Source organism: Pseudophryne corroboree (genome assembly GCF_028390025.1).
Source record: "Pseudophryne corroboree isolate aPseCor3 chromosome 6 unlocalized genomic scaffold, aPseCor3.hap2 SUPER_6_unloc_3, whole genome shotgun sequence".
In the NCBI taxonomy this organism is placed as follows: domain Eukaryota; kingdom Metazoa; phylum Chordata; class Amphibia; order Anura; family Myobatrachidae; genus Pseudophryne; species Pseudophryne corroboree.
The window spans coordinates 76,019-102,555 of NW_026967604.1; the positions used below are offsets into that span (position 1 = coordinate 76,019).

The 26,537-nt window shown below is 50.0% G+C and overlaps 1 protein-coding gene across 1 annotated transcript in view; it reads right to left on the reverse strand.

The window, feature by feature from the left end:
* The window catches only part of ACAP1 (ArfGAP with coiled-coil, ankyrin repeat and PH domains 1), a 289,787-nt gene that overhangs the window by 39,015 nt on the left and 224,235 nt on the right, over nucleotides 1–26,537 (reverse strand). Inside the window, exons 9-11 of the mRNA XM_063950432.1 lie at nucleotides 13,452–13,526; nucleotides 13,203–13,312; nucleotides 12,305–12,353 (exon numbers count right to left, since the gene is read on the reverse strand). Of these exons, the coding sequence (XP_063806502.1) occupies nucleotides 12,305–12,353; nucleotides 13,203–13,312; nucleotides 13,452–13,526 (234 nt within the window). The remainder of the gene's footprint in view (nucleotides 1–12,304; nucleotides 12,354–13,202; nucleotides 13,313–13,451; nucleotides 13,527–26,537) is intronic.

A 26,537-nucleotide genomic window follows, 5' to 3' on the forward strand; every position in this document is an offset into this window, starting at 1 on the left:
GCATTCTGTATGCAGATACAGCTGCAGTCACACACAGAATATAGGCATGCCACATATACTATTACTGACACTGTAACATAGCATTCTGTATGCAGATACAGCCGCAGTCACACACAGAATATAAGTATGCTGCATATCCTATTACTGACACTGTAACGTAGCATTCTGTATGCAGATACAGCCGCAGTCACACACAGGATATAGGCATGCTGCATATCCTATTACTGACACTGTAACGTAGCATTCTGTATGCAGATACAGCCACAGTCACACACAGAATATAGGCATGTCACATATCCTATTACTGACACTGTAACGTAGCATTCTGTATGCAGATACAGCCGCAGTCACACACAGGATATAGGCATGCTGCATATCCTATTACTGACACTGTAACGTAGCATTCCGTATGCAGATACAGCCGCTGTCACATACAGAATATAGGCATGCTGCATATCCTATTACTGACACTGTAACGTAGCATTCCGTATGCAGATACAGCCGCTGTCACATACAGAATATAGGCATGCCACATATCCTATTACTGACACTGTAACGTTACATTCCATATGCAGATACAGCCGCAGTCACACACAGGATATAGGCATGCTGCATATCCTATTACTGACACTGTAACGTAGCATTCTGTATGCAGATACAGCCACAGTCACACACAGCATATAGGCATGTCGCATATCCTATTACTGACACTGTAACGTAGCATTCTGTATGCAGATACAGCCACAGTCACACACAGAATATAGGCATGCTGCATATCCTATTACTGACACTGTAACATAGCATTCTGTATGCAGATACAGCTGCAGTCACACACAGAATATAGGCATGCTGCATATCCTATTACTGACACTGTAACGTAGCATTCTGTATGCAGATACAGCCACAGTCACACACAGAATATAGGCATGTCACATATCATATTACTGACACTGTAACGTAGCATTCCGTATGCAGATACAGCCACAGTCACACACAGAATATAGGCATGCTGCATATCCTATTACTGACACTGTAACATAGCATTCTGTATGCAGATACAGCCACAGTCACACACAGAATATAGGCATGCCACAGATCATATTACTGACACTGTAACGTAGCATTCCGTATGCAGATACAGCCACAGTCACACACAGAATATAGGCATGCTGCATATCCTATTACTGACACTGTAACATAGCATTCTGTATGCAGATACAGCCGCAGTCACACACAGTATATAGGCATGTCGCATATCCTATTACTGACACTGTAACGTAGCATTCTGTATGCAGATACAGCCACAGTCACACACAGAATATAGGCATGCTGCATATCCTATTACTGACACTGTAACATAGCATTCTGTATGCAGATACAGCCGCAGTCACACACAGAATATAGGCATGTCACATATCCTATTACTGACACTGTAACGTAGCATTCTGTATGCAGATACAGCCGCAGTCACACACAGAATATAGGCATGCTGCATATCCTATTACTGACACTGTAACGTATCATTCCGTATGCAGATACAGCCACAGTCACACAGGATATAAGGAACGCTGCATATCCTATTACTGACACTGTAACATAGCATTCTGTATGCAGATACAGCCACAGTCACACACAGAATATAGGCATGCTGCATATCCTATTACTGACACTGTAACGTAGCATTCTGTATGCAGATACAGCCACAGTCACACACAGAATATAGGCATGTCACATATCATATTACTGACACTGTAACGTAGCATTCTGTATGCAGATACAACCGCAGTCATACACAGAATATAGGCATGTCACATATCATATTACTGACACTGTAACGTAGCATTCTGTATGCAGATACAGCCCAAGTCACACACAGAATATAGGCATGCCACAGATCATATTACTGACACTGTAACGTAGCATTCTGTATGCAGATACAGCCACAGTCACACACAGAATATAGGCATGTCACATATCCTATTACTGACACTGTAACAAAGCATTCCGTATGCAGATACAGCCGCAGTCACACACAGGATATAGGCATGCTGCATATCCTATTACTGACACTGTAACGTAGCATTCTGTATGCAGATACAGCTGCAGTCACACACAGAATATAGGCATGCCACATATACTATTACTGACACTGTAACATAGCATTCTGTATGCAGATACAGCCGCAGTCACACACAGAATATAAGTATGCTGCATATCCTATTACTGACACTGTAACGTAGCATTCTGTATGCAGATACAGCCGCAGTCACACACAGGATATAGGCATGCTGCATATCCTATTACTGACACTGTAACGTAGCATTCTGTATGCAGATACAGCCACAGTCACACACAGAATATAGGCATGTCACATATCCTATTACTGACACTGTAACGTAGCATTCTGTATGCAGATACAGCCGCAGTCACACACAGGATATAGGCATGCTGCATATCCTATTACTGACACTGTAACGTAGCATTCCGTATGCAGATACAGCCGCTGTCACATACAGAATATAGGCATGCTGCATATCCTATTACTGACACTGTAACGTAGCATTCCGTATGCAGATACAGCCGCTGTCACATACAGAATATAGGCATGCCACATATCCTATTACTGACACTGTAACGTTACATTCCATATGCAGATACAGCCGCAGTCACACACAGGATATAGGCATGCTGCATATCCTATTACTGACACTGTAACGTAGCATTCTGTATGCAGATACAGCCACAGTCACACACAGCATATAGGCATGTCGCATATCCTATTACTGACACTGTAACGTAGCATTCTGTATGCAGATACAGCCACAGTCACACACAGAATATAGGCATGCTGCATATCCTATTACTGACACTGTAACATAGCATTCTGTATGCAGATACAGCTGCAGTCACACACAGAATATAGGCATGCTGCATATCCTATTACTGACACTGTAACGTAGCATTCTGTATGCAGATACAGCCAGAGTCACACACAGAATATAGGCATGTCACATATCATATTACTGACACTGTAACGTAGCATTCCGTATGCAGATACAGCCACAGTCACACACAGAATATAGGCATGCTGCATATCCTATTACTGACACTGTAACATAGCATTCTGTATGCAGATACAGCCACAGTCACACACAGAATATAGGCATGCCACAGATCATATTACTGACACTGTAACGTAGCATTCCGTATGCAGATACAGCCACAGTCACACACAGAATATAGGCATGCTGCATATCCTATTACTGACACTGTAACATAGCATTCTGTATGCAGATACAGCCGCAGTCACACACAGTATATAGGCATGTCGCATATCCTATTACTGACACTGTAACGTAGCATTCTGTATGCAGATACAGCCACAGTCACACACAGAATATAGACATGCCACATATCCTATTACTGACACTGTAACATAGCATTCCGTATGCAGATACAGCCACAGTCACACACAGAATATAGGCATGCTGCATATCCTATTACTGACACTGTAACATAGCATTCTGTATGCAGATACAGCCGCAGTCACACACAGTATATAGACATGCCACATATCCTATTACTGACACTGTAACATAGCATTCTGTATGCAGATACAGCCACAGTCACACACAGAATATAGGCATGCTGCATATCCTATTACTGACACTGTAACATAGCATTCTGTATGCAGATACAGCCGCAGTCACACACAGGATATAGGCATGTCACATATCCTATTACTGACACTGTAACGTAGCATTCTGTATGCAGATACAGCCGCAGTCACACACAGAATATAGGCATGCTGCATATCCTATTACTGACACTGTAACGTAGCATTCTGTATGCAGATACAGCCAGAGTCACACACAGAATATAGGCATGTCACATATCATATTACTGACACTGTAACGTAGCATTCCGTATGCAGATACAGCCACAGTCACACACAGAATATAGGCATGCTGCATATCCTATTACTGACACTGTAACATAGCATTCTGTATGCAGATACAGCCACAGTCACACACAGAATATAGGCATGCCACAGATCATATTACTGACACTGTAACGTAGCATTCTGTATGCAGATACAGCCACAGTCACACACAGAATATAGGGATGCCGCATATCCTATTACTGACACTGTAACATAGCATTCCGTATGCAGATACAGCCGCAGTCACACACAGGATATAGGCATGCCACATATCCTATTACTGACACTGTAACATAACATTCCGTATGCAGATACAGCCACAGTCACACACAGAATATAGGCATGCCGCATATCCTATTACTGACACTGTAACGTAGCATTCCATATGCAGATACAACCGCAGTCATACACAGAATATAGGCATGTCACAGATCATATTACTGACACTGTAACGTAGCATTCTGTATGCAGATACAGCCACAGTCACACACAGAATATAGGCATGTCACATATCATATTACTGACACTGTAACGTAGCATTCCGTATGCAGATACAGCCGCAGTCACACACAGCATATAGGCATGTCCCATATCCTATGGCAGGAATTCACTAGATGGCGCCCAACAGAGCGATTCCATTGTTGCTCTCTTCGGGCATGCACATCCGCCCAGTGCCAGATTATGGTCCACATGGGCCGGGAGCTGAAATTTATGGAGGGCCTATTCGTATCTACTCTGCAGCAGTTGTGACCAGCATGTTAGGGGTGTGACTACTGATAAGGGGGAAGGGGTTGTTTTGGGGGTTTGGCCTACACAGGGTGTGTGTTCTATGCTGTGGGGCGTGGATAGTACAGCAGAGTAGTGTACAATATACATTCAAAGCGTACCCGTCCGATGCATAATCTAGTCCTGAGGCTGCTTCTCCCTCCCCCTGCCTCATGCCTTGAACATCTCTGCTTTGCTTACATACAGCCATCGGTGGACATTTTGTCAGAGTCCTGCGCATGTGCTGTACACTCTGACACTGTGCCAGAGTCTCAGTCCAGAGAACACTAACAGCAGTGGTGACGGCTACAGGAGAGGAGGGGGCCCACACACGGAGTCTGCAAACGGGACCCCCCTCTCTAGAAACGCCTCTGACCCCATGGTGTTCTGTAACTACATTAAACACATAAATATGCACTTCAGAAGCACAAGAAAAATACAGTGAGCAAACCGTATTACACACGCACTCTATCACGTTTACATGCATGGCACACGCGCATGTAGCTACAATTCAACAGCCACCCCCAGCTTCCAAACTTTCACCATTATCTCACCAGACAGCAGCTCTCGCTAATCCGCAGCATACAGCTGATTCTCGGCTGCTGCCCCCAGTTCCCCCTCCCCAAATATCTACACCCTAACAAACCTGGAGCCGTTACATTCACTACCCAGGCGTCTTCTATGCAGGATCAGGGGGTATTAGTACAGGGCCGGCCCGAGCTTCATTTATTTGGTAAGAAAATTTAGATTTTGGTACACCTTGATGGTATCAAATTCTTAAAGGGACAGCGTGCGTTGCAAAGAAGGTGTGTGGATTCACAAGGAAGGACCATGGCCACATAATAGGACCCCAAGGGTACATGGAGATAGTGGGCGAACGGGAGATAGTGTGTGACTGGGGAGACAGGGGTGACAGGGAGATAGTGGGTGACTGGAGAGACAGAGGTGATATGAGATAATGTGTGACTGGAGAGACAGAGGTGATTTGGAGATAGTGGGTGACTGGAGGCAGGAGTGACATGGAGATAGTGGGTGATAAGGAGACAGTGGGTGACTGGGGAGGTAGGAGGGACAGGGAGATAGTGGGTGACTGGAGAGGTAGGAGGTACAGAGAGATAGTGGGTGACTGTGGAGGCAGGAGTGACATGGAGATAGTGGGTGATAAGGAGATAGTGGGTGACTGGAGAGGCAGGAGGGACAGGGAGATAGTGGTTGACTGTGGAGGCAGGAGTGACAGGGAGATAGTGGGTGACTGGAGAGGTAGGAGGGACAGGGAGATAGTGGGTGACTGTGGAGGCAGGAGTGACATGGAGATAGTGGGTGATAAGGAGACAGTGGGTGACTGGGGAGGTAGGAGGGACAGGGAGATAGTGGGTGACTGTGGAGGCAGGAGTGACAGGGAGATAGTGAGTGACTGGAGAGGTAGGAGGGTGACTGGAGAGGTAGGAGGGACAGAGAGATAGTGGGTGACTGTGGAGGCAGGAGTGACATGGAGGTAGTGGGTAATAAGGAGACAGTGGGTGACTGGGGAGGTAGGAGGGACAGGGAGATAGTGGGTGACTGTGGAGGCAGGAGTGACAGGGAGATAGTGGGTGACTGGAGAGGTAGGAGGGACAGAGAGATAGTGGGTGACTGTGGAGGCAGGAGTGACATGGAGATAGTGGGTGATAAGGAGACAGTTGGTGACTGGGGAGGTAGGAGGGACAGGGAGATAGTGGGTGACTGTGGAGGCAGGAGTGACAGGGAGATAGTGGGTGACTGGAGAGGTAGGAGGGACAGAGAGAAAGTGGGTGACTGTGGAGGCAGGAGTGACATGGAGATAGTGGGTGATAAGGAGACAGTGGGTGACTGGGGAGGTAGGAGGGACAGGGAGATAGTGGGTGACTGTGGAGGCAGGAGTGACAGGGAGATAGTGGGTGACTGGAGAGGTAGGAGGGACAGAGAGAAAGTGGGTGACTGTGGAGGCAGGAGTGACATGGAGATAGTGGGTGATAAGGAGACAGTGGGTGACTGGGGAGGTAGGAGGGACAGGGAGATAGTGGGTGACTGTGGAGGCAGGAGTGACAGGGAGCGTTGATATAAAGAGACACCAACCAGTACGCCAGCAGCAGCAGCCTCCCCCCCAGATGAAAAGTACCTCTGCGCTGCACCTGTCTCTGGAGCTGCACCTTCATGTGGCCAGTGAGGCCCGGGAAGCAGGAGGCAGCATCGCCGTGTATGGTCCAGCCGGCAGTAGGAGATGTCACCCTTGTAGACTGGGCACATGCGTATTTTGTCTAATGGGCTGGCCGGCTATAGATTGGTGTCTTCAGCTCTCAGCCTTTGGTACCAAAGCCCTAGTTCCCAAGTCCCATGTGCCCCGCTCGGCTTTTCCCTCCCCTCAGCGAACCAGAGCCTGCTCGCCACCTCCTCCAGTCACATGGTCTCGGGCTTGGGAGTCCATGCCCATGCCCTGCACCACAAATATACTGTGTATATGTGTATGCGCAGTATATGTACATTCACATATACCCTCAATATACATACCTTTCCCATATACACATAAACCCCCATATACTTATTTGCACTCCTGCTGTACATGCACATACACCCCCCCCCCCCCCCATATGCATATATACAGAAACCCACTAAAATACATATATACATACTCCCACTGTGCTGCCACAGAGCGGGCCCCAGTCACTCAGGCAGCATCCCCAGGCAGCTCTGTATTGGCATAGATAGCTATTATGTGCCGGTCACTGTGTGTCCCCCTCAGCCACAGCCCCAGGCCGGGAAGCAGCTCCTGACTATCACATACTCTGCTGGTGTTCGATCCATGGGGGAGGAGGCTCCAGCGGCTGTGCAGGCAGAGGGGAGAGTGCCCGGCGGCTGTGCTCGCGGAGGAACGCTCAGGGGACCTCCTGTGGCTGTACTGGCGGAGAGGGAAGTGCTCCGGAGGCAGTGCTAGTGGAGGGAGTGGGGGTGTCTCCGGAAGCAGCGCTAGTGGAGGGAGTGGGGGTGTCTCCGGAGGCAGCGCTAGTGGAGGGAGTGGGGGTGTCTCCGGAGGCAGCGCTAGTGGAGGGAGTGGGGGTGTCTCCGGAGGCAGCGCTAGTGGAGGGAGTGGGGGTGTCTCCGGAGGCAGCGCTAGTGGAGGGAGTGGGGGTGTCTCCGGAGGCAGCGCTAGTGGAGGGAGTGGGGGTGTCTCCGGAGACAGCGCTAGTGGAGGGAGTGGGGGTATCTCCGGAGGCAGCGCTAGTGGAGGGAGTGGGGGTGTCTCCGGAGGCAGCGCTAGTGGAGGGAGTGGGGGTGTCTCCGGAGGCAGCGCTAGTGGAGGGAGTGGGGGTGTCTCCGGAGGCAGCGCTAGTGGAGGGAGTGGGGGTGTCTCCGGAGGCAGCGCTAGTGGAGGGAGTGGGGGTGTCTCCGGAGGCAGCGCTAGTGGAGGGAGGGGGGGTGTCTCCGGAGGCAGCGGGGGTGTCTCCGGAGGCAGCGCTAGTGGAGGGAGGGGGGGTGTCTCCGGAGGCAGTGCTAGTGGAAAGCGTGGGGGTGTCTCCGGAGGCAGTGCTAGTGGAGGGAGTGGGGGTGTCTCCGGAGGCAGCGCTAGTGGAGGGAGTGGGGGTGTCTCCAGAGGCAGCGCTAGTGGAGGGAGTGGGGGTGTCTCCGGAGGCAGCGCTAGTGGAGGGAGTGGGGGTGTCTCCGGAGGCAGCGCTAGTGGAGGGAGTGGGGGTGTCTCCGGAGGCAGCGCTAGTGGAGGGAGTGGGGGTGTCTCCGGAGGCAGCGCTAGTGGAGGGAGTGGGGGTGTCTCCGGAGGCAGCGCTAGTGGAGGGAGGGGGGGTGTCTCCGGAGGCAGCGGGGGTGTCTCCGGAGGCAGCGCTAGTGGAGGGAGGGGGGGTGTCTCCGGAGGCAGTGCTAGTGGAAAGCGTGGGGGTGTCTCCGGAGGCAGTGCTAGTGGAGGGAGTGGGGGTGTCTCCGGAGGCAGCGCTAGTGGAGGGAGTGGGGGTGTCTCCGGAGGCAGCGCTAGTGGAGGGAGTGGGGGTGTCTCCGGAGGCAGCGCTAGTGGAGGGAGTGGGGGTGTCTCCGGAGGCAGCGCTAGTGGAGGGAGTGGGGGTGTCTCCGGAGGCAGCGCTAGTGGAGGGAGTGGGGGTGTCTCCGGAGGCAGCGCTAGTGGAGGGAGTGGGGGTGTCTCCGGAGGCAGCGCTAGTGGAGGGAGTGGGGGTGTCTCCGGAGGCAGCGCTAGTGGAGGGAGTGGGGGTGTCTCCGGAGGCAGCGCTAGTGGAGGGAGTGGGGGTGTCTCCGGAGGCAGCGCTAGTGGAGGGAGTGGGGGTGTCTCCGGAGACAGCGCTAGTGGAGGGAGTGGGGGTATCTCCGGAGGCAGCGCTAGTGGAGGGAGTGGGGGTGTCTCCGGAGGCAGCGCTAGTGGAGGGAGTGGGGGTGTCTCCGGAGGCAGCGCTAGTGGAGGGAGTGGGGGTGTCTCCGGAGGCAGCGCTAGTGGAGGGAGTGGGGGTGTCTCCGGAGGCAGCGCTAGTGGAGGGAGTGGGGGTGTCTCCGGAGGCAGCGCTAGTGGAGGGAGGGGGGGTGTCTCCGGAGGCAGCGGGGGTGTCTCCGGAGGCAGCGCTAGTGGAGGGAGGGGGGGTGTCTCCGGAGGCAGTGCTAGTGGAAAGCGTGGGGGTGTCTCCGGAGGCAGTGCTAGTGGAGGGAGTGGGGGTGTCTCCGGAGGCAGCGCTAGTGGAGGGAGTGGGGGTGTCTCCAGAGGCAGCGCTAGTGGAGGGAGTGGGGGTGTCTCCGGAGGCAGCGCTAGTGGAGGGAGTGGGGGTGTCTCCGGAGGCAGCGCTAGTGGAGGGAGTGGGGGTGTCTCCGGAGGCAGCGCTAGTGGAGGGAGTGGGGGTGTCTCCGGAGGCAGCGCTAGTGGAGGGAGTGGGGGTGTCTCCGGAGGCAGCGCTAGTGGAGGGAGGGGGGGTGTCTCCGGAGGCAGCGGGGGTGTCTCCGGAGGCAGCGCTAGTGGAGGGAGGGGGGGTGTCTCCGGAGGCAGTGCTAGTGGAAAGCGTGGGGGTGTCTCCGGAGGCAGTGCTAGTGGAGGGAGTGGGGGTGTCTCCGGAGGCAGCGCTAGTGGAGGGAGTGGGGGTGTCTCCGGAGGCAGCGCTAGTGGAGGGAGTGGGGGTGTCTCCGGAGGCAGCGCTAGTGGAGGGAGTGGGGGTGTCTCCGGAGGCAGCGCTAGTGGAGGGAGTGGGGGTGTCTCCGGAGGCAGCGCTAGTGGAGGGAGTGGGGGTGTCTCCGGAGGCAGCGCTAGTGGAGGGAGGGGGGGTGTCTCCGGAGGCAGCGCTAGTGGAGGGAGTGGGGGTGTCTCCGGAGGCAGCGCTAGTGGAGGGAGGGGGGGTGTCTCCGGAGGCAGCGCTAGTAGAGGGAGGGGGGGTGTCTCCGGAGGCAGCGCTAGTGGAGGGAGTGGGGGTGTCTCCGGAGGCAGCGCTAGTGGAGGGAGTGGGGGTGTCTCCGGAGGCAGCGCTAGTGGAGGGAGGGGGGGTGTCTCCGGAGGCAGCGCTAGTGGAGGGAGTGGGGGTGTCTCCGGAGGCAGCGCTAGTGGAGGGAGTGGGGGTGTCTCCGGAGGCAGCGCTAGTGGAGGGAGTGGGGGTGTCTCCGGAGGCAGAGCTAGTGGAGGGAGGGGGGGTGTCTCCGGAGGCAGCGCTAGTGGAGGGAGTGGGGGTGTCTCCGGAGGCAGCGCTAGTGGAGGGAGGGGGGGTGTCTCCGGAGGCAGCGCTGACAGAGGAAGGGGGAGGATTGGGGGATCTCTGGGGGCTGCACTGGCAGAGGGGGGACCCGGGGGACTGCTCCAGTGTCTGCGCTGGCAGAGGAAGTGGAGGAGGGTCGGGGGCCTCCTATGGATTCGCTGGCGGTGGATGACGACTTCAGGCTATTGTAGCAGGGAAAAAATCCTGTATACACTAGCACAGCAAAATGCTGCGGGCCTATTTTGATGTGGGGCCTGGAGCTGCAGCTCCATCAGCCCCATTGTTAATCCGGCCCTGCATCCGCCTACACTGACATTACTGTTACGATGTTCCGTCATTTTGACGGTCTGGTAACTAGTAATATAATAATACTGAATAATTTTCCATACTCTATTGATGGCACTACTGTCTCCTCTAGCCCCCAGGTGCGCTGTCTTGGAGTAATCCTTGACTCCTCCCTCTCCTTCACACCACACATTCAGCACCTCTCACAAACCTGTCATTTTCAGCTAAAAAATATTTCCAGGATCAGACCCTTTCTTACCCTGGAAGCCACCAAGATCATTATCCACTCACTGGTCATCTCCAGACTGGACTACTGCAATCTCCTCCTGACTGGCTTTCCTGACAAACACCTCTCTCCACTCCAATCTATCCTCAATGCTGCTGCCCGGCTCATCTTCCTCACCAAACGCACTACATCCACCTCTCCTCTCTTACTAGACCTTCACTGGCTCCCCTTCCCCTTCAGAATCCATTTCAAGCTTCTCACACTCACTTACAAAGCCCTCACCCACTCCTCTCCCATCTACATCTCTGACCTTATCTCCCTTTACACTCCCACCCGTCCTCTTCACTCTGCTAATGCACGCCGACTCTCCTGCCTACGGATTACTTCCTCCCACTCCTACCTCCAAGATCTCTCACGTGCTGCTCCCTTTCTCTGGAATTCCCTACCTCTCCCCCTCAGACTCTCCACCTCTCTACAAATCTTCAAACGGGCTCTCAAGACCCACCTCTTCACCAAACCCAGCCAAATCTCAACATAACCCTCTGTTCCACGCTCTCTATGTACCCCATCTGTGTCACCCCTGTCTGTCTACCCCTCCCCTTTAGAATGTAAGCTCTCACGAGCAGGGCCCTCTTCCCTCATGTGCTTATCCTTTGTCTTACTTTAATAATCTTCAACTGCACCACATCCAGCAGTCTTCTGCCACCTGATACTTATTCCAGTGTCATCTGCTGATGTAGCTATGTCTATTTACCCTGTACTTGTCCTATATTGTCATCAACTGTAAGTTGCTGTTTTCCTGTTTGATTATTTATGTACTCTGAAATTGGGCGCTGCGGAACCCTTGTGGCGCCATATAAATAAAGGATAATAATAATAATAATATGTATGGTCTTACCGGTATGTGTCCGTTACATACTTGCCTACATTTAAAATCTCCTCTCTGGGAGAGGACTGGAGAGGAGATTCTGCCCTGCCCCCCAACTGCCGCGATTTGTGGCTTGGCTAAATGACACACATTTATATAATTTGGCCCCTCCATGCGGCAACGCAATTCCTTGCATGATCTCCTCATCCTGACCGCTTCACTAGGAAGCAGGCGGGATGCGGGAGATCTAGCCATCTTCCATGGGTGTGGGAGACCGCCTGTAAAATCGGGGTCTCCCACACTACTTTATTTGTACATAGTAACCTAGATAAAAATCTATTTCCCGAGCTCTTACTGTCCTGATGGCCGTAGATGCAGTGCCGGGTCCATCCAGCCTGATCCATTCTCAGTATATTTACCCCACTGCCCGTGGCCAGAACTGTTACACCTACATTAGGGAGTCTAGCCTTTCTTTTACCACTGATATGTACTAGAGTATATATTTCTCTACTCACCACTTTCTTCTGATAAACCAGTTGATTATTCTGAATGGAAAACCAGCGACTAAACAAAGAGAGAGAAGAATTAGAGTCTACTACTCTAGAACCCATTGTGTGTGTCCAGCCGCCTCTCTGTCATAGTCTTCTACTGCCTACTCCTCTACTATCTAGTCTTCTACTGTCATAGTCTTCTACTGTCATAGTCTTCTACTGCCTACTCCTCTACTATCTAGTCTTCTACTGTCATAGTCTTCTACTGTCATAGTCTTCTACTGCCTACTCTTCTACTATCTAGTTTTCTACTGTCATAGTCTTCTACTGTCATAGTTTTCTACTGTCATAGTCTTCTACTGTCCACTCTTCTACTGTCCACTCTTCTACTGTCCACTCTTCTACTGTCCACTCTTCTACTGTCCACTCTTCTACTGTCCACTCTTCTACTGTCATAGTCTTCTACTGCCTACTCTTCTACTATCTAGTTTTCTACTGTCATAGTCTTCTACTGCCATAGTCTTCTACTGCCTACTCTTCTACTGTCATAGTCTTCTACTGCCTACTCTTCTACTGTCATAGTCTTCTACTACCTACTCTTCTACTGTCATAGTCTTCTACTGCCTACACTTCTACTATCTATTCTTCTACTGTCATAGTCTTCTACTGCCTACACCGTGTACTTCTCCCTGCACCCATCACCCCACAATCTCGTCACAATCTAAAATATAACATTTCCATTTTTACAACCATTTTGAGCTGACATCCGGCAAATGTGTCTCCTTTCCCCTACACTAAAAACCCTTGATTTGTCTTCTCAGTCTTCTCTTCAGTTCTCTCCGGAACCCCCACCACCCTTCCCCCAAGTCATTGCCTTACTACGTGACCTTCCTCAGTCTGTTAGCACCAACTTCTTCCTTACCGGCTCCAGGTCTTGAACGTGTTACTGGCCCTCTTGTAGAGATAGCCTTCAATCACAACTTCTGAGGCGTCACCTTCACTTTGATAGACTGCGTCCTCGTCTGACACTTCCTGGAGAGAGTGAGAAACACATGAGTAGGAGAAGAACTCTATGTCACCTTCCTTGTGGGGTCTGAAAATGTCACAGAAAGTCTTGATCCCAGAAATATGTCACAGAGAGTCTTGATCCACATATGCGGAGTCTACACACCTTCTGTTTCATGCTCTTCAGTTTCTGCTCCAAGTCTCTATGCTTGCGCGCTCCTTGTAACACCGTCTGATGAACCTGGCCAAACACAGGAACATAGAATGTGACGGCAGATAAGAACCACTTCGCCCATCTAGTCTGCCCCTTTCTTATCATATTTTTACCTCAACCTGTGCTCGCCACAGGTTCTATTCCTACTCTATGGGTGTCATTGACACCCACGAGAGGGAATAGATCCTGTGGGTCGGCATTCCGTCAGCCAGCATTTTGAGAGCTCAGGATTCCAGCATCGGCATGGAGACTGCCGGGATCCTGAGCACCGGTCACATGACCACATTCCCCAATAAAGATATTAAAAAGCACTGGCCCAAGTACAGATCCCTGGGGTACTCCACTGGTAACATTTCCCTCCTGTGACTGCACTCCATTTACCACAACTCTCTGTTTTCTATTCTGTATCCAAGATCTTATCCATTCAATAATCCTAGTATCCAATCCCGAGTTTTCCAGTTTATTTAGTAGTCTGCGATGTGGGACAAGGGGGGTGATTCAGACCAGGTCGCTGCTGTACGAGAGCGCAGAGAGCGATCAGGTCATAACAACGCAGTGCGCAAGCACGTCGGACAGCAACAAAGGGCATCGCCGGTCAGGATGGTGCAAAAAATCCAATCACACGGGCGTTCGCAAGGTGATTGACAGGATGTGGGCGTTTGTGGGAGGAAACTGACCATATATTGGGAGTGTCTGGAACAAAGCAGGCGTACCCAAGCGTGGTCAGGGCGTGTGTCTGACGTCAGCTCCGGCCCCGATCAGCCTGATGTGATCCTGGGCTGCGCACAGATTGTACAAAGTGTATTTTTGCAGCACGGCGTACACATGCGGTCGCACACTTGCACAGCAAATATACACTTCCCCCGTAGGCGGCGAATATCTAAACGCAGGACAGCAAAATTATCAGCACAGCGATTAGATATGTATTATCCCCAATGTCAAAAGCCTTAGTAAATCGCATTATAGCATTATACACATACTACCATGCTACACCACGCCCCACAGCATTATACACAGTGCTAACACACTACACCACGCCCCACAGCATTATACACAGTGCTATCTCACTACACCACACCCCACAGCATTATACACAGTGCTATCTCACTACACCACGCCCCACAGCATTATACACAGTGCTAACACACTACACCACGCCCCACAGCATTATACACAGTGCTATCTCACTACACCACACCCCACAGCATTATACACAGTGCTAACTCACTACACCACGCCCCACAGCATTATACACAGTGCTATCTCACTACACCACGCCCCACAGCATTATACACTGTGCTAACACACTACACCACGCCCCACAGCATTATACACAGTGCTATCTCACTACACCACGCCCCACAGCATTATACACAGTGCTAACACACTACACCACGCCCCACAGCATTATACACAGTGCTATCTCACTACACCACGCCCCACAGCATTATACACAGTGCTAACACACTACACCACGCCCCACAGCATTATACACAGTGCTAACACACTACACCACGCCCCACAGCATTATACACAGTGCTAACACACTACACCACGCCCCACAGTATTATACACAGTGCTATCTCACTACACCACGCCCCACAGCATTATACCCAGTGCTAACACACTACACCACGCCCCACAGCATTATACACAGTGCTAACTCACTACACCACGCCCCACAGCATTATACACAGTGCTAACTCACTACACCACGCCCCACAGCATTATACACAGTGCTATCTCACTACACCACGCCCCACAGCATTATACCCAGTGCTATCTCACTACACCACGCCCCACAGCATTATACCCAGTGCTATCTCACTACACCACGCCCCACAGCATTATACCCAGTGCTAACACACTACACCACGCCCCACAGCATTATACACAGTGCTAACACACTACACCACGCCCCACAGCATTATACACAGTGCTAACACACTACACCACGCCCCACAGCATTATACACAGTGCTAACACACTACACCACGCCCCACAGCATTATACACAGTGCTATCTCACTACACCACGCCCCACAGCATTATACACAGTGCTATCTCACTACACCACGCCCCACAGCATTATACACAGTGCTATCTCACTACACCACGCCCCACAGCATTATACACAGTGCTAACACACTACACCACGCCCCACAGCATTATACACAGTGCTATCTCACTACACCACGCCCCACAGCATTATACACAGTGCTATCTCACTACACCACGCCCCACAGCATTATACACAGTGCTAACACACTACACCACGCCCCACAGCATTATACACAGTGCTAACACACTACACCACGCCCCACAGCATTATACACAGTGCTATCTCACTACACCACGCCCCACAGCATTATACACAGTGCTATCTCACTACACCACGCCCCACAGCATTATACACAGTGCTATCTCACTACACCACGCCCCACAGCATTATACCCAGTGCTATCTCACTACACCACGCCCCACAGCATTATACACAGTGCTATCTCACTACACCACACCCCACAGCATTATACACAGTGCTAACACACTACACCACGCCCCACAGCATTATACACAGTGCTATCTCACTACACCACGCCCCACAGCATTATACACAGTGCTATCTCACTACACCACGCCCCACAGCATTATACACAGTGCTAACACACTACACCACGCCCCACAGCATTATACACAGTGCTAACACACTACACCACGCCCCACAGCATTATACACAGTGCTATCTCACTACACCACGCCCCACAGCATTATACACAGTGCTAACTCACTACACCACGCCCCACAGCATTATACACAGTGCTATCTCACTACACCACGCCCCACAGCATTATACACAGTGCTAACTCACTACACCACGCCCCACAGCATTATACACAGTGCTATCTCACTACACCACGCCCCACAGCATTATACACAGTGCTATCTCACTACACCACGCCCCACAGCATTATACCCAGTGCTATCTCACTACACCACGCCCCACAGCATTATACCCAGTGCTATCTCACTACACCACGCCCCACAGCATTATACCCAGTGCTATCTCACTACACCACGCCCCACAGCATTATACCCAGTGCTATCTCACTACACCACGCCCCACAGCATTATACACAGTGCTATCTCACTACACCACGCCCCACAGCATTATACACAGTGCTATCTCACTACACCACGCCCCACAGCATTATACACAGTGCTATCTCACTACACCACGCCCCACAGCATTATACACAGTGCTAACACACTACAGCACGCCCCACAGCATTATACACAGTGCTATCTCACTACACCACGCCCCACAGCATTATACACAGTGCTATCTCACTACACCACGCCCCACAGCATTATACACAGTGCTATCTCACTACACCACGCCCCACAGCATTATACACAGTGCTAACACACTACACCACGCCCCACAGCAATATACACAGTGCTATCTCACTACACCACGCCCCACAGCATTATACACAGTGCTATCTCACTGCACCACGCCCCACAGCATTATACACAGTGCTATCTCACTGCACCACGCCCCACAGCATTATACACAGTGCTATCTCACTACACCACGCCCCACAGCATTATACACAGTGCTATCTCACTACACCACGCCCCACAGCATTATACACAGTGCTAACACACTACACCACGCCCCACAGCATTATACACAGTGCTATCTCACTACACCACGCCCCACAGCATTATACACAGTGCTATCTCACTACACCACGCCCCACAGCATTATACACAGTGCTATCTCACTACACCACGCCCCACAGCATTATACACAGTGCTATCTCACTACACCACGCCCCACAGCATTATACACAGTGCTATCTCACTACACCACGCCCCACAGCATTATACACAGTGCTATCTCACTACACCACGCCCCACAGCATTATACACAGTGCTATCTCACTACACCACGCCCCACAGCATTATACACAGTGCTAACACACTACAGCACGCCCCACAGCATTATACACAGTGCTATCTCACTACACCACGCCCCACAGCATTATACACAGTGCTAACACACTACACCACGCCCCACAGCAATATACACAGTGCTATCTCACTACACCACGCCCCACAGCATTATACACAGTGCTATCTCACTACACCACGCCCCACAGCATTATACACAGTGCTATCTCACTACACCACGCCCCACAGCATTATACACAGTGCTATCTCACTACACCACGCCCCACAGCATTATACACAGTGCTATCTCACTACACCACGCCCCACAGCATTATACACAGTGCTAACACACTACACCACGCCCCACAGCATTATACACGGTGCTATCTCACTACACCACGCCCCACAGCATTATACACGGTGCTATCTCACTACACCACGCCCCACAGCATTATACACGGTGCTATCTCACTACACCACGCCCCACAGCATTATACACAGTGCTATCTCACTACACCACGCCCCACAGCATTATACACAGTGCTATCTCACTACACCACGCCCCACAGCATTATACACAGTGCTATCTCACTACACCACGCCCCACAGCATTATACACAGTGCTATCTCACTACACCACGCCCCACAGCATTATACACAGTGCTATCTCACTACACCACGCCCCACAGCATTATACACAGTGCTATCTCACTACACCACGCCCCACAGCATTATACACAGTGCTATCTCACTACACCACGCCCCACAGCATTATACACAGTGCTATCTCACTACACCACGCCCCACAGCATTATACACAGTGCTATCTCACTACACCACGCCCCACAGCATTATACACATACTACCATACTACACCACGCCCCACAGCATTATACACAGTGCTATCTCACTACACCACGCCCCACAGCATTATACACAGTGCTATCTCACTACACCACGCCCCACAGCATTATACACAGTGCTATCTCACTACACCACGCCCCACAGCATTATACACAGTGCTATCTCACTACACCACGCCCCACAGCATTATACACAGTGCTATCTCACTACACCACGCCCCACAGCATTATACACAGTGCTATCTCACTACACCACGCCCCACAGCATTATACACAGTGCTATCTCACTACACCACGCTCCACAGCATTATACACAGTGCTATCTCACTACACCACGCCCCACAGCATTATACACAGTGCTATCTCACTACACCACGCCCCACAGCATTATACACAGTGCTATCTCACTACACCACGCCCCACATCATTATACACAGTGCTATCTCACTACACCACGCCCCACAGCATTATACCCAGTGCTATCTCACTACACCACGCCCCACAGCATTATACACAGTGCTATCTCACTACACCACGCCCCACAGCATTATACACAGTGCTATCTCACTACACCACGCCCCACAGCATTATACCCAGTGCTATCTCACTACACCACGCCCCACAGCATTATACCCAGTGCTATCTCACTACACCACGCCCCACAGCATTATACCCAGTGCTATCTCACTACACCACGCCCCACAGCATTATACCCGGTGCTATCTCACTACACCACGCCCCACAGCATTATACCCGGTGCTATCTCACTACACCACGCCCCACAGCATTATACACGGTGCTATCTCACTACACCACGCCCCACAGCATTATACACTGTGCTAACTCACTAAACCACGCCCCACAGCATTATACACTGTGCTAACTCACTAAACCACGCCCCACAGCATTATACACTGTGCTAACACACTACACCACGCCCCACAGCATTATACACAGTGCTAACACACTACACCACGCCCCACAGCATTATACACAGTGCTATCTCACTACACCACCGCCCCACAGTATTATACACAGTGCTAACTCACTACACCATGCCCCACAGCATTATACACAGTGCTAACTCACTACACCACGCCCCACAGCATTATACACAGTGCTATCTCACTACACCACACCCCACAGCATTATACACAGTGTTAACTCACTACACCCCGCCCCACAGCATTATACACAGTGCTATCTCACTACACCACACCCCACAGCATTATACACAGTGTTAACTCACTACACCCCGCCCCACAGCATTATACACAGTGCTATCTCACTACACCACGCCCCACAGCATTATACACTGTGCTAACTCACTAAACCATGCCCCACAGCATTATACACAGTGCTATCTCACTACACCACGCCCCACAGCATTATACACAGTGCTAACTCACACCACGCCCCACAGCATTATACACAGTGCTAACTCACTACACCATGCCCCACAGCATTATACACAGTGCTAACTCACTACACCATGCCCCACAGCATTATACACAGTGCTATCTCACTACACCATGCTCCACAGCATTATACACAGTGCTATCTCACTACACCACGCCCCACAGCATTATACACTGTGCTAACTCACCAAACCATGCCCCACAGCATTATACACAGTGCTATCTCACTACACCACGCCCCACAGCATTATACACAGTGCTAACTAGTGATGAGCGGGTTCGGTTTCTCGGAAACCGAACCCCCCCGAACTTCACGCTTTTTACACGGGTCCGAGGCAGACTTGGATCTTCCCGCCTTGCTCGGTTAACCCGAGCGCGCCCGAACGTCATCATCCCGCTGTCGGATTCTCGCGAGGCTCGGATTCTATCGCGAGACTCGGATTCTATATAAGGAGCCGCGCGTCGCCGCCATTTTCACACGTGCATTGAGATTGATAGGGAGAGGACGTGGCTGGCGTCCTCTCCGTTTAGAGTAGACTAGAGAGTAGTAGAGACACTTGATTTACTAATTTTGGGGAGCATATTAGTAGTACTACTTGCTGATAGTGTGAACAGTGACCACCAGTTTAATTAATCCGTTCTCTGCCTGAAAAAAAACGATACACAGTGTGACACAGTCACATACCATATCTGTGCTCAGCCTCAGTGTGCCCTCAGTGTGCTGCATCATCTATGTAATACTGTATATCTGACTGTGCTGAGTGCTCACTGCTCACACAGCTTAATTGTGGGGGAGACTGGGGAGCAGTTATAGCAGGAGTACATATTTTAACAGTGCACACTTTTGCTGCCAGAGTGCCACTGCCAGTGTGACTGACCAGTGACCACTGACCACCAGTATATTGTGATTGTCTGCCTGAAAAAGTTAAACACTCGTCGTGTGGTGTTTTTATTCTATAAACGCATTCTGCTGACAGTGTCCAGCAGGTCCGTCATTATATAATATATACCTGTCCGGCTGCAGTAGTGATATATATATATTTTTTATATCATTATCATCCAGTCTATATTAGCACTGCAGCAGACGCAGTACGGTAGTCCACGGCTGTAGCTACCTCTGTGTCGGCAGTCGCTCGTCCATCCATAATTGTATACCACCTACCGGGGTGTTTTTTTTTTTTTTTCTATCTTCTTGATACTAGTAGCTTACTTTAGGAGTCTGCAGTGCTGAGCTGACAGTGTCCAGCAGGTCCGTCATTATATAATATATACCTGTCCGGCTGCAGTAGTGATATATATATATTTTATATCTCATTATCATCCAGTCTATATTAGCAGCAGACGCAGTACGGTAGTCCACGGCTGTAGCTACCTCTGTGTCGGCAGTCGCTCGTCCATCCATAATTGTATACCACCTACCTGTGGTGTTTTTTTTCTTTCTATCTTCTTGATACTACTAGTAGCTTACTTTAGGAGTCTGCAGTGCTGACAGTGTCCAGCAGGTCCGTCATTATATAATATATACCTGTCCGGCTGCAGTAGTGATATATATATATATATATTTTATATCTCATTATCATCCAGTTTATATTAGCAGCAGACGCAGTACGGTAGTCCACGGCTATAGCTACCTCTGTGTCGGCAGTCGCTCGTCCATCCATAATTGTATACCACCTACCTGTGGTGTTTTGTTTTTTTTCTATCTTCTTGATACTACTAGTAGCTTACTTTAGGAGTCTGCAGTGCTGAGCTGACAGTGTCCAGCAGGTCCGTCATTATATAATATATACCTGTCCGGCTGCAGTAGTGATATATATATATATATATTTTTTATATCATTATCATCCAGTCTATATTAGCAGCAGACGCAGTACGGTAGTCCACGGCTGTAGCTACCTCTGTGTCGGCAGTCGCTCGTCCATCCATAATTGTATACCACCTACCTGTGGTGTTTTTTTTCTTTTCTATCTTCTTGATACTAGTAGCTTACTTTAGGAGTCTGCAGTGCTGAGCTGACAGTGTCCAGCAGGTCCGTCATTATATAATATATACCTGTCCGGCTGCAGTAGTGATATATATATATATATATATATATTTTTTATATCATTATCATCCAGTCTATATTAGCAGCAGACGCAGTACGGTAGTCCACGGCTGTAGCTACCTCTGTGTCGGCAGTCGCTCGTCCATCCATAATTGTATACCACCTACCTGTGGTGTTTTTTTTCTTTTCTATCTTCTTGATACTAGTAGCTTACTTTAGGAGTCTGCAGTGCTGAGCTGACAGTGTCCAGCAGGTCCGTCATTATATAATATATACCTGTCCGGCTGCAGTAGTGATATATATATATATATATATTATTTATATCATTATCATCCAGTCTATATTACCAGCAGACGCAGTACGGTAGTCCACGGCTGTAGCTACCTCTGTGTCGGCAGTCGCTTGTCCATCCATAATTGTATACCACCTACCTGTGGTGTTTTTTTTTTTTCTATCTTCTTGATACTAGTAGCTTACTTTAGGAGTCTGCAGTGCTGAGCTGACAGTGTCCAGCAGGTCCGTCATTATATAATATATACCTGTCCGGCTGCAGTAGTGATATATATATATATATATTTTATATCATTATCATCCAGTCTATATTAGCAGCAGACGCAGTACGGTAGTCCACGGCTGTAGCTACCTCTGTGTCGGCAGTCGCTCGTCCATCCATAAGTATACTAGTATCCATCCATCTCCATTGTTTACCTGAGGTGCCTTTTAGTTGTGCCTATTAAAATATGGAGAACAAAAATGTTGAGGTTCCAAAAATAGGGAAAGATCAAGATCGACTTCCACCTCGTGCTGAAGCTGCTGCCACTAGTCATGGCCGAGACGATGAAATGCCAGCAACGTCGTCTGCCAAGGCCGATGCCCAATGTCATAGTACAGAGCATGTAAAATCCAAAACACCAAATATCAGTAAAAATAGGACTCAAAAATCTAAAATAAAATTGTCGGAGGAGAAGCGTAAACTTGCCAATATGCCATTTACCACACGGAGTGGCAAGGAACGGCTGAGGCCCTGGCCTATGTTCATGGCTAGTGGTTCAGCTTCACATGAGGATGGAAGCACTCAGCCTCTCGCTAGAAAAATGAAAAGACTCAAGCTGGCAAAAGCACCGCAAAGAACTGTGCGTTCTTCGAAATCACAAATCCACAAGGAGAGTCCAATTGTGTCGTTTGCGATGCCTGACCTTCCCAACACTGGACGTGAAGAGCATGCGCCTTCCACCATTTGCACGCCCCCTGCAAGTGCTGGAAGGAGCACCCGCAGTCCAGTTCCTGATAGTCAGATTGAAGATGTCAGTGTTGAAGTACACCAGGATGAGGAGGATATGGGTGTTGCTGGCTGTGACAGGACGGTACCGTACGAAAGCACTCGCCGCTTTCGCGTCCCGTCGACTGCGCACAGAATGGAAGGTCAAGCCGCACGAGGCCTGACCACATAGGGGATTCCCGCTTACCGTCAGTAACCGCCTGTTACTGACTCCACCCACTGCGTTGTGGGCGGGTTCTCGCTGCCACCACCAAACTCCTAACCTGCCGTGGCGTTTGGAACCACGGTTCTGCTTTGTATGTGCCGACGCACTGCCTTACCACAGCTGTGTGGTGCTGACGAATCCCCACTAGCCACTTGCTAGGCCTCTACCGGTAGCTGGCGGAAGGCGGAGCTTGGAGACGCTAGGTACTTCCCTGGACAGCCGGAGGACGGGGCTAGGTTTGGCCTAACCCTGTTGGTCACAAGATGAAGCAGTCTTCTTGAGGCAAAGATGTTTATTTGCTCAATAGTTCTAAAGAGAACCCTTCCCTATTGCTAGGGGCAACAGCATACAATCAGATGTTTCAGCAGAATAAAGATGGTACAACTACAACTCTGGAGGCACGCAGGTCTCCTTTTTATGTCAGTTTTCCACACAGTACCACAGGAGAGTAAGCCCTCCCTGTCTTCTCCAACCAATCAGGTTATTTTACAAAATACCAATAAATTACATTTTACAAGGATATAAGTGCAATAAAACAATATCCTCCTTCCTGTCACCCAGACAACGTTTGGTATCAGATTAACATTCACTATTGATAAATTTATCACATATCTTCAAAATACAAATGTGTCTGGTCATTCCCATCTGCAGGCAATCCCAGTGTTTAAGATTACAACAGGAATGGCTACAATACAAACAAACAGTCTTCCTTCCTTTATCTGCCATTCACGGATCGTAAATCAATTACATCCCCTACATGAAACAGATTCCAAGCCCATAGACCCAGTGATTAGTATCTCTCTCTAAGGAACTTACACATCAAAAGGTTTTGTCCTTCACACCTCTCTGCTAGCACAGAGCCATTTTTCCTTTAAATACATTTCATTTAAACACGTGTTTCCCTTTAAATATACACCAAGCTTGTCTTGAATATAAAATAAATACATTTAAACATGTCTTCCTGCAATGGTGCACAGAGCACTACATATGACATGTTAAAAGTAAAACACATCATTAAACAAACTTTTAAACAGTCCGTAACATGGCGCCGGGCACGAGGGTTAACCCCTTCAGTGCCGCCGACGCCATTACACGTGTGGCTGGCTAGTCTCTCCGGCCACACTGGCGCTGGGGAGGAAATTGACCAGGAGGATTCTGATGGTGAGGTGGTTTGTTTAAGTCAGGCACCCGGGGAGACACCTGTTGTCCGTGGGAGGAATAGGGCCATTGACATGCCTGGTGAAAATACCAAAAAAATCAGCTCTTCGGTGTGGAAGTATTTCAACAGAAATGCGGACAACATTTGTCAAGCCGTGTGTTGCCTTTGTCAAGCTGTAATAAGTAGGGGTAAGGACGTTAACCACCTCGGAACATCCTCCCTTATACATCACCTGCAGCGCATTCATCATAAGTCAGTGACAAGTTCAAAAACTTTGGGCGACAGCGGAAGCAGTCCACTGACCAGTAAATCCCTTCCTCTTGTAACCAAGCTCACGCAAACCACCCCACCAACTCCCTCAGTGTCAATTTCCTCCTTCCCCAGGAATGCCAATAGTCCTGCAGGCCATGTCACTGGCAATTATGACGAGTCCTCTCCTGCCTGGGATTCCTCCGATGCATCCTTGCGTGTAACGCCTACTGCTGCTGGCGCTGCTGTTGTTGCTGCTGGGAGTCGATGGTCATCCCAGAGGGGAAGTCGTACTCGTAAGACCACTTTTACTACTTCCACCAAGCAATTGACTGTCCAACAGTCCTTTGCGAGGAAGATGAAATATCACAGCAGTCATCCTGCTGCAAAGCGGATAACTGAGGCCTTGGCATCCTGGGCGGTGAGAAACCTGGTTCCGGTATCCATCATTACTGCAGAGGCAACTAGAGACTTGTTGGAGGTACTGTGTCCCCGGTACCAAATACCATCTAGGTTCCATTTCTCTAGGCAGGCGATACCGAAAATGTACACAGACCTCAGAAAAAGACTCACCAGTGTCCTAAAAAATGCAGTTGTACCCAATGTCCACTTAACCACGGACATGTGGACAAGTGGAGCAGGGCAGGCTCAGGACTATATGACTGTGACAGCCCACTGGGTAGATGTATGGACTCCCGCCGCAAGAACAGCAGCGGCGGCACCAGTAGCAGCATCTCGCAAACGCCAACTCTTTCCTAGGCAGGCTACGCTTTGTATCACCGCTTTCCAGAATACGCACACAGCTAAAAACCTCTTACGGCAACTGAGGAAGATCATCGCAGAATGGCTTACCCCAATTGGACTCTCCTGTGGATTTGTGGCATCGGACAACGCCAGCAATATTGTGTGTGCATTAAATCTGGGCAAATTCCAGCACGTCCCATGTTTTGCACATACCTTGAATTTGGTGGTGCAGAATTATTTAAAAAACGAGAGGGGCGTGCAAGAGATGCTGTTGGTGGCCAGAAGAATTGCGGGACACTTTCGGCGTACAGGCACCACGTACAGAAGACTGGAGCACCACCAAAAATGCCTGAACCTGCCCTGCCATCATCTGAAGCAAGAAGTGGTAACGAGGTGGAATTCAACCCTCTATATGCTTCAGAGGTTGGAGGAGCAGCAAAAGGCCATTCAAGCCTATACAACTGAGCACGATATAGGAGGTGGAATGCACCTGTCTCAAGCGCAGTGGAGAATGATTTCAACGTTGTGCAAGGTTCTGCTGCCCTTTGAATTTGCCACACGTGAAGTCAGTTCAGACACTGCCAGCCTGAGTCAGGTCATTCCCCTCATCAGGCTTTTGCAGAAGAAGCTGGAGACATTGAAGGAGGAGCTAACACAGAGCGATTCCGCTAGGCATGTGGGACTTGTGGATGGAGCCCTTAATTCGCTTAACAAGGATTCACGGGTGGTCAATCTGTTGAAATCAGAGCACTACATTTTGGCCACCGTGCTCGATCCTAGATTTAAAACCTACCTTGGATCTCTCTTTCCGGCAGACACAAGTCTGCTGGGGTTCAAAGAACTGCTGGTGACAAAATTGTCAAGTCAAGCGGAACGCGACCTGTCAACATCTCCTCCTTCACATTCTCCCGCAACTGGGGGTGCGAGGAAAAGGCTCAGAATTCCGAGCCCACCCGCTGGCGGTGATGCAGGGCAGTCTGGAGCGACTGCTGATGCTGACATCTGGTCCGGACTGAAGGACCTGACAACGATTACGGACATGTCGTCTACTGTCACTGCATATGATTCTCTCCCCATTGAAAGAATGGTGGAGGATTATATGAGTGACCGCATCCAAGTAG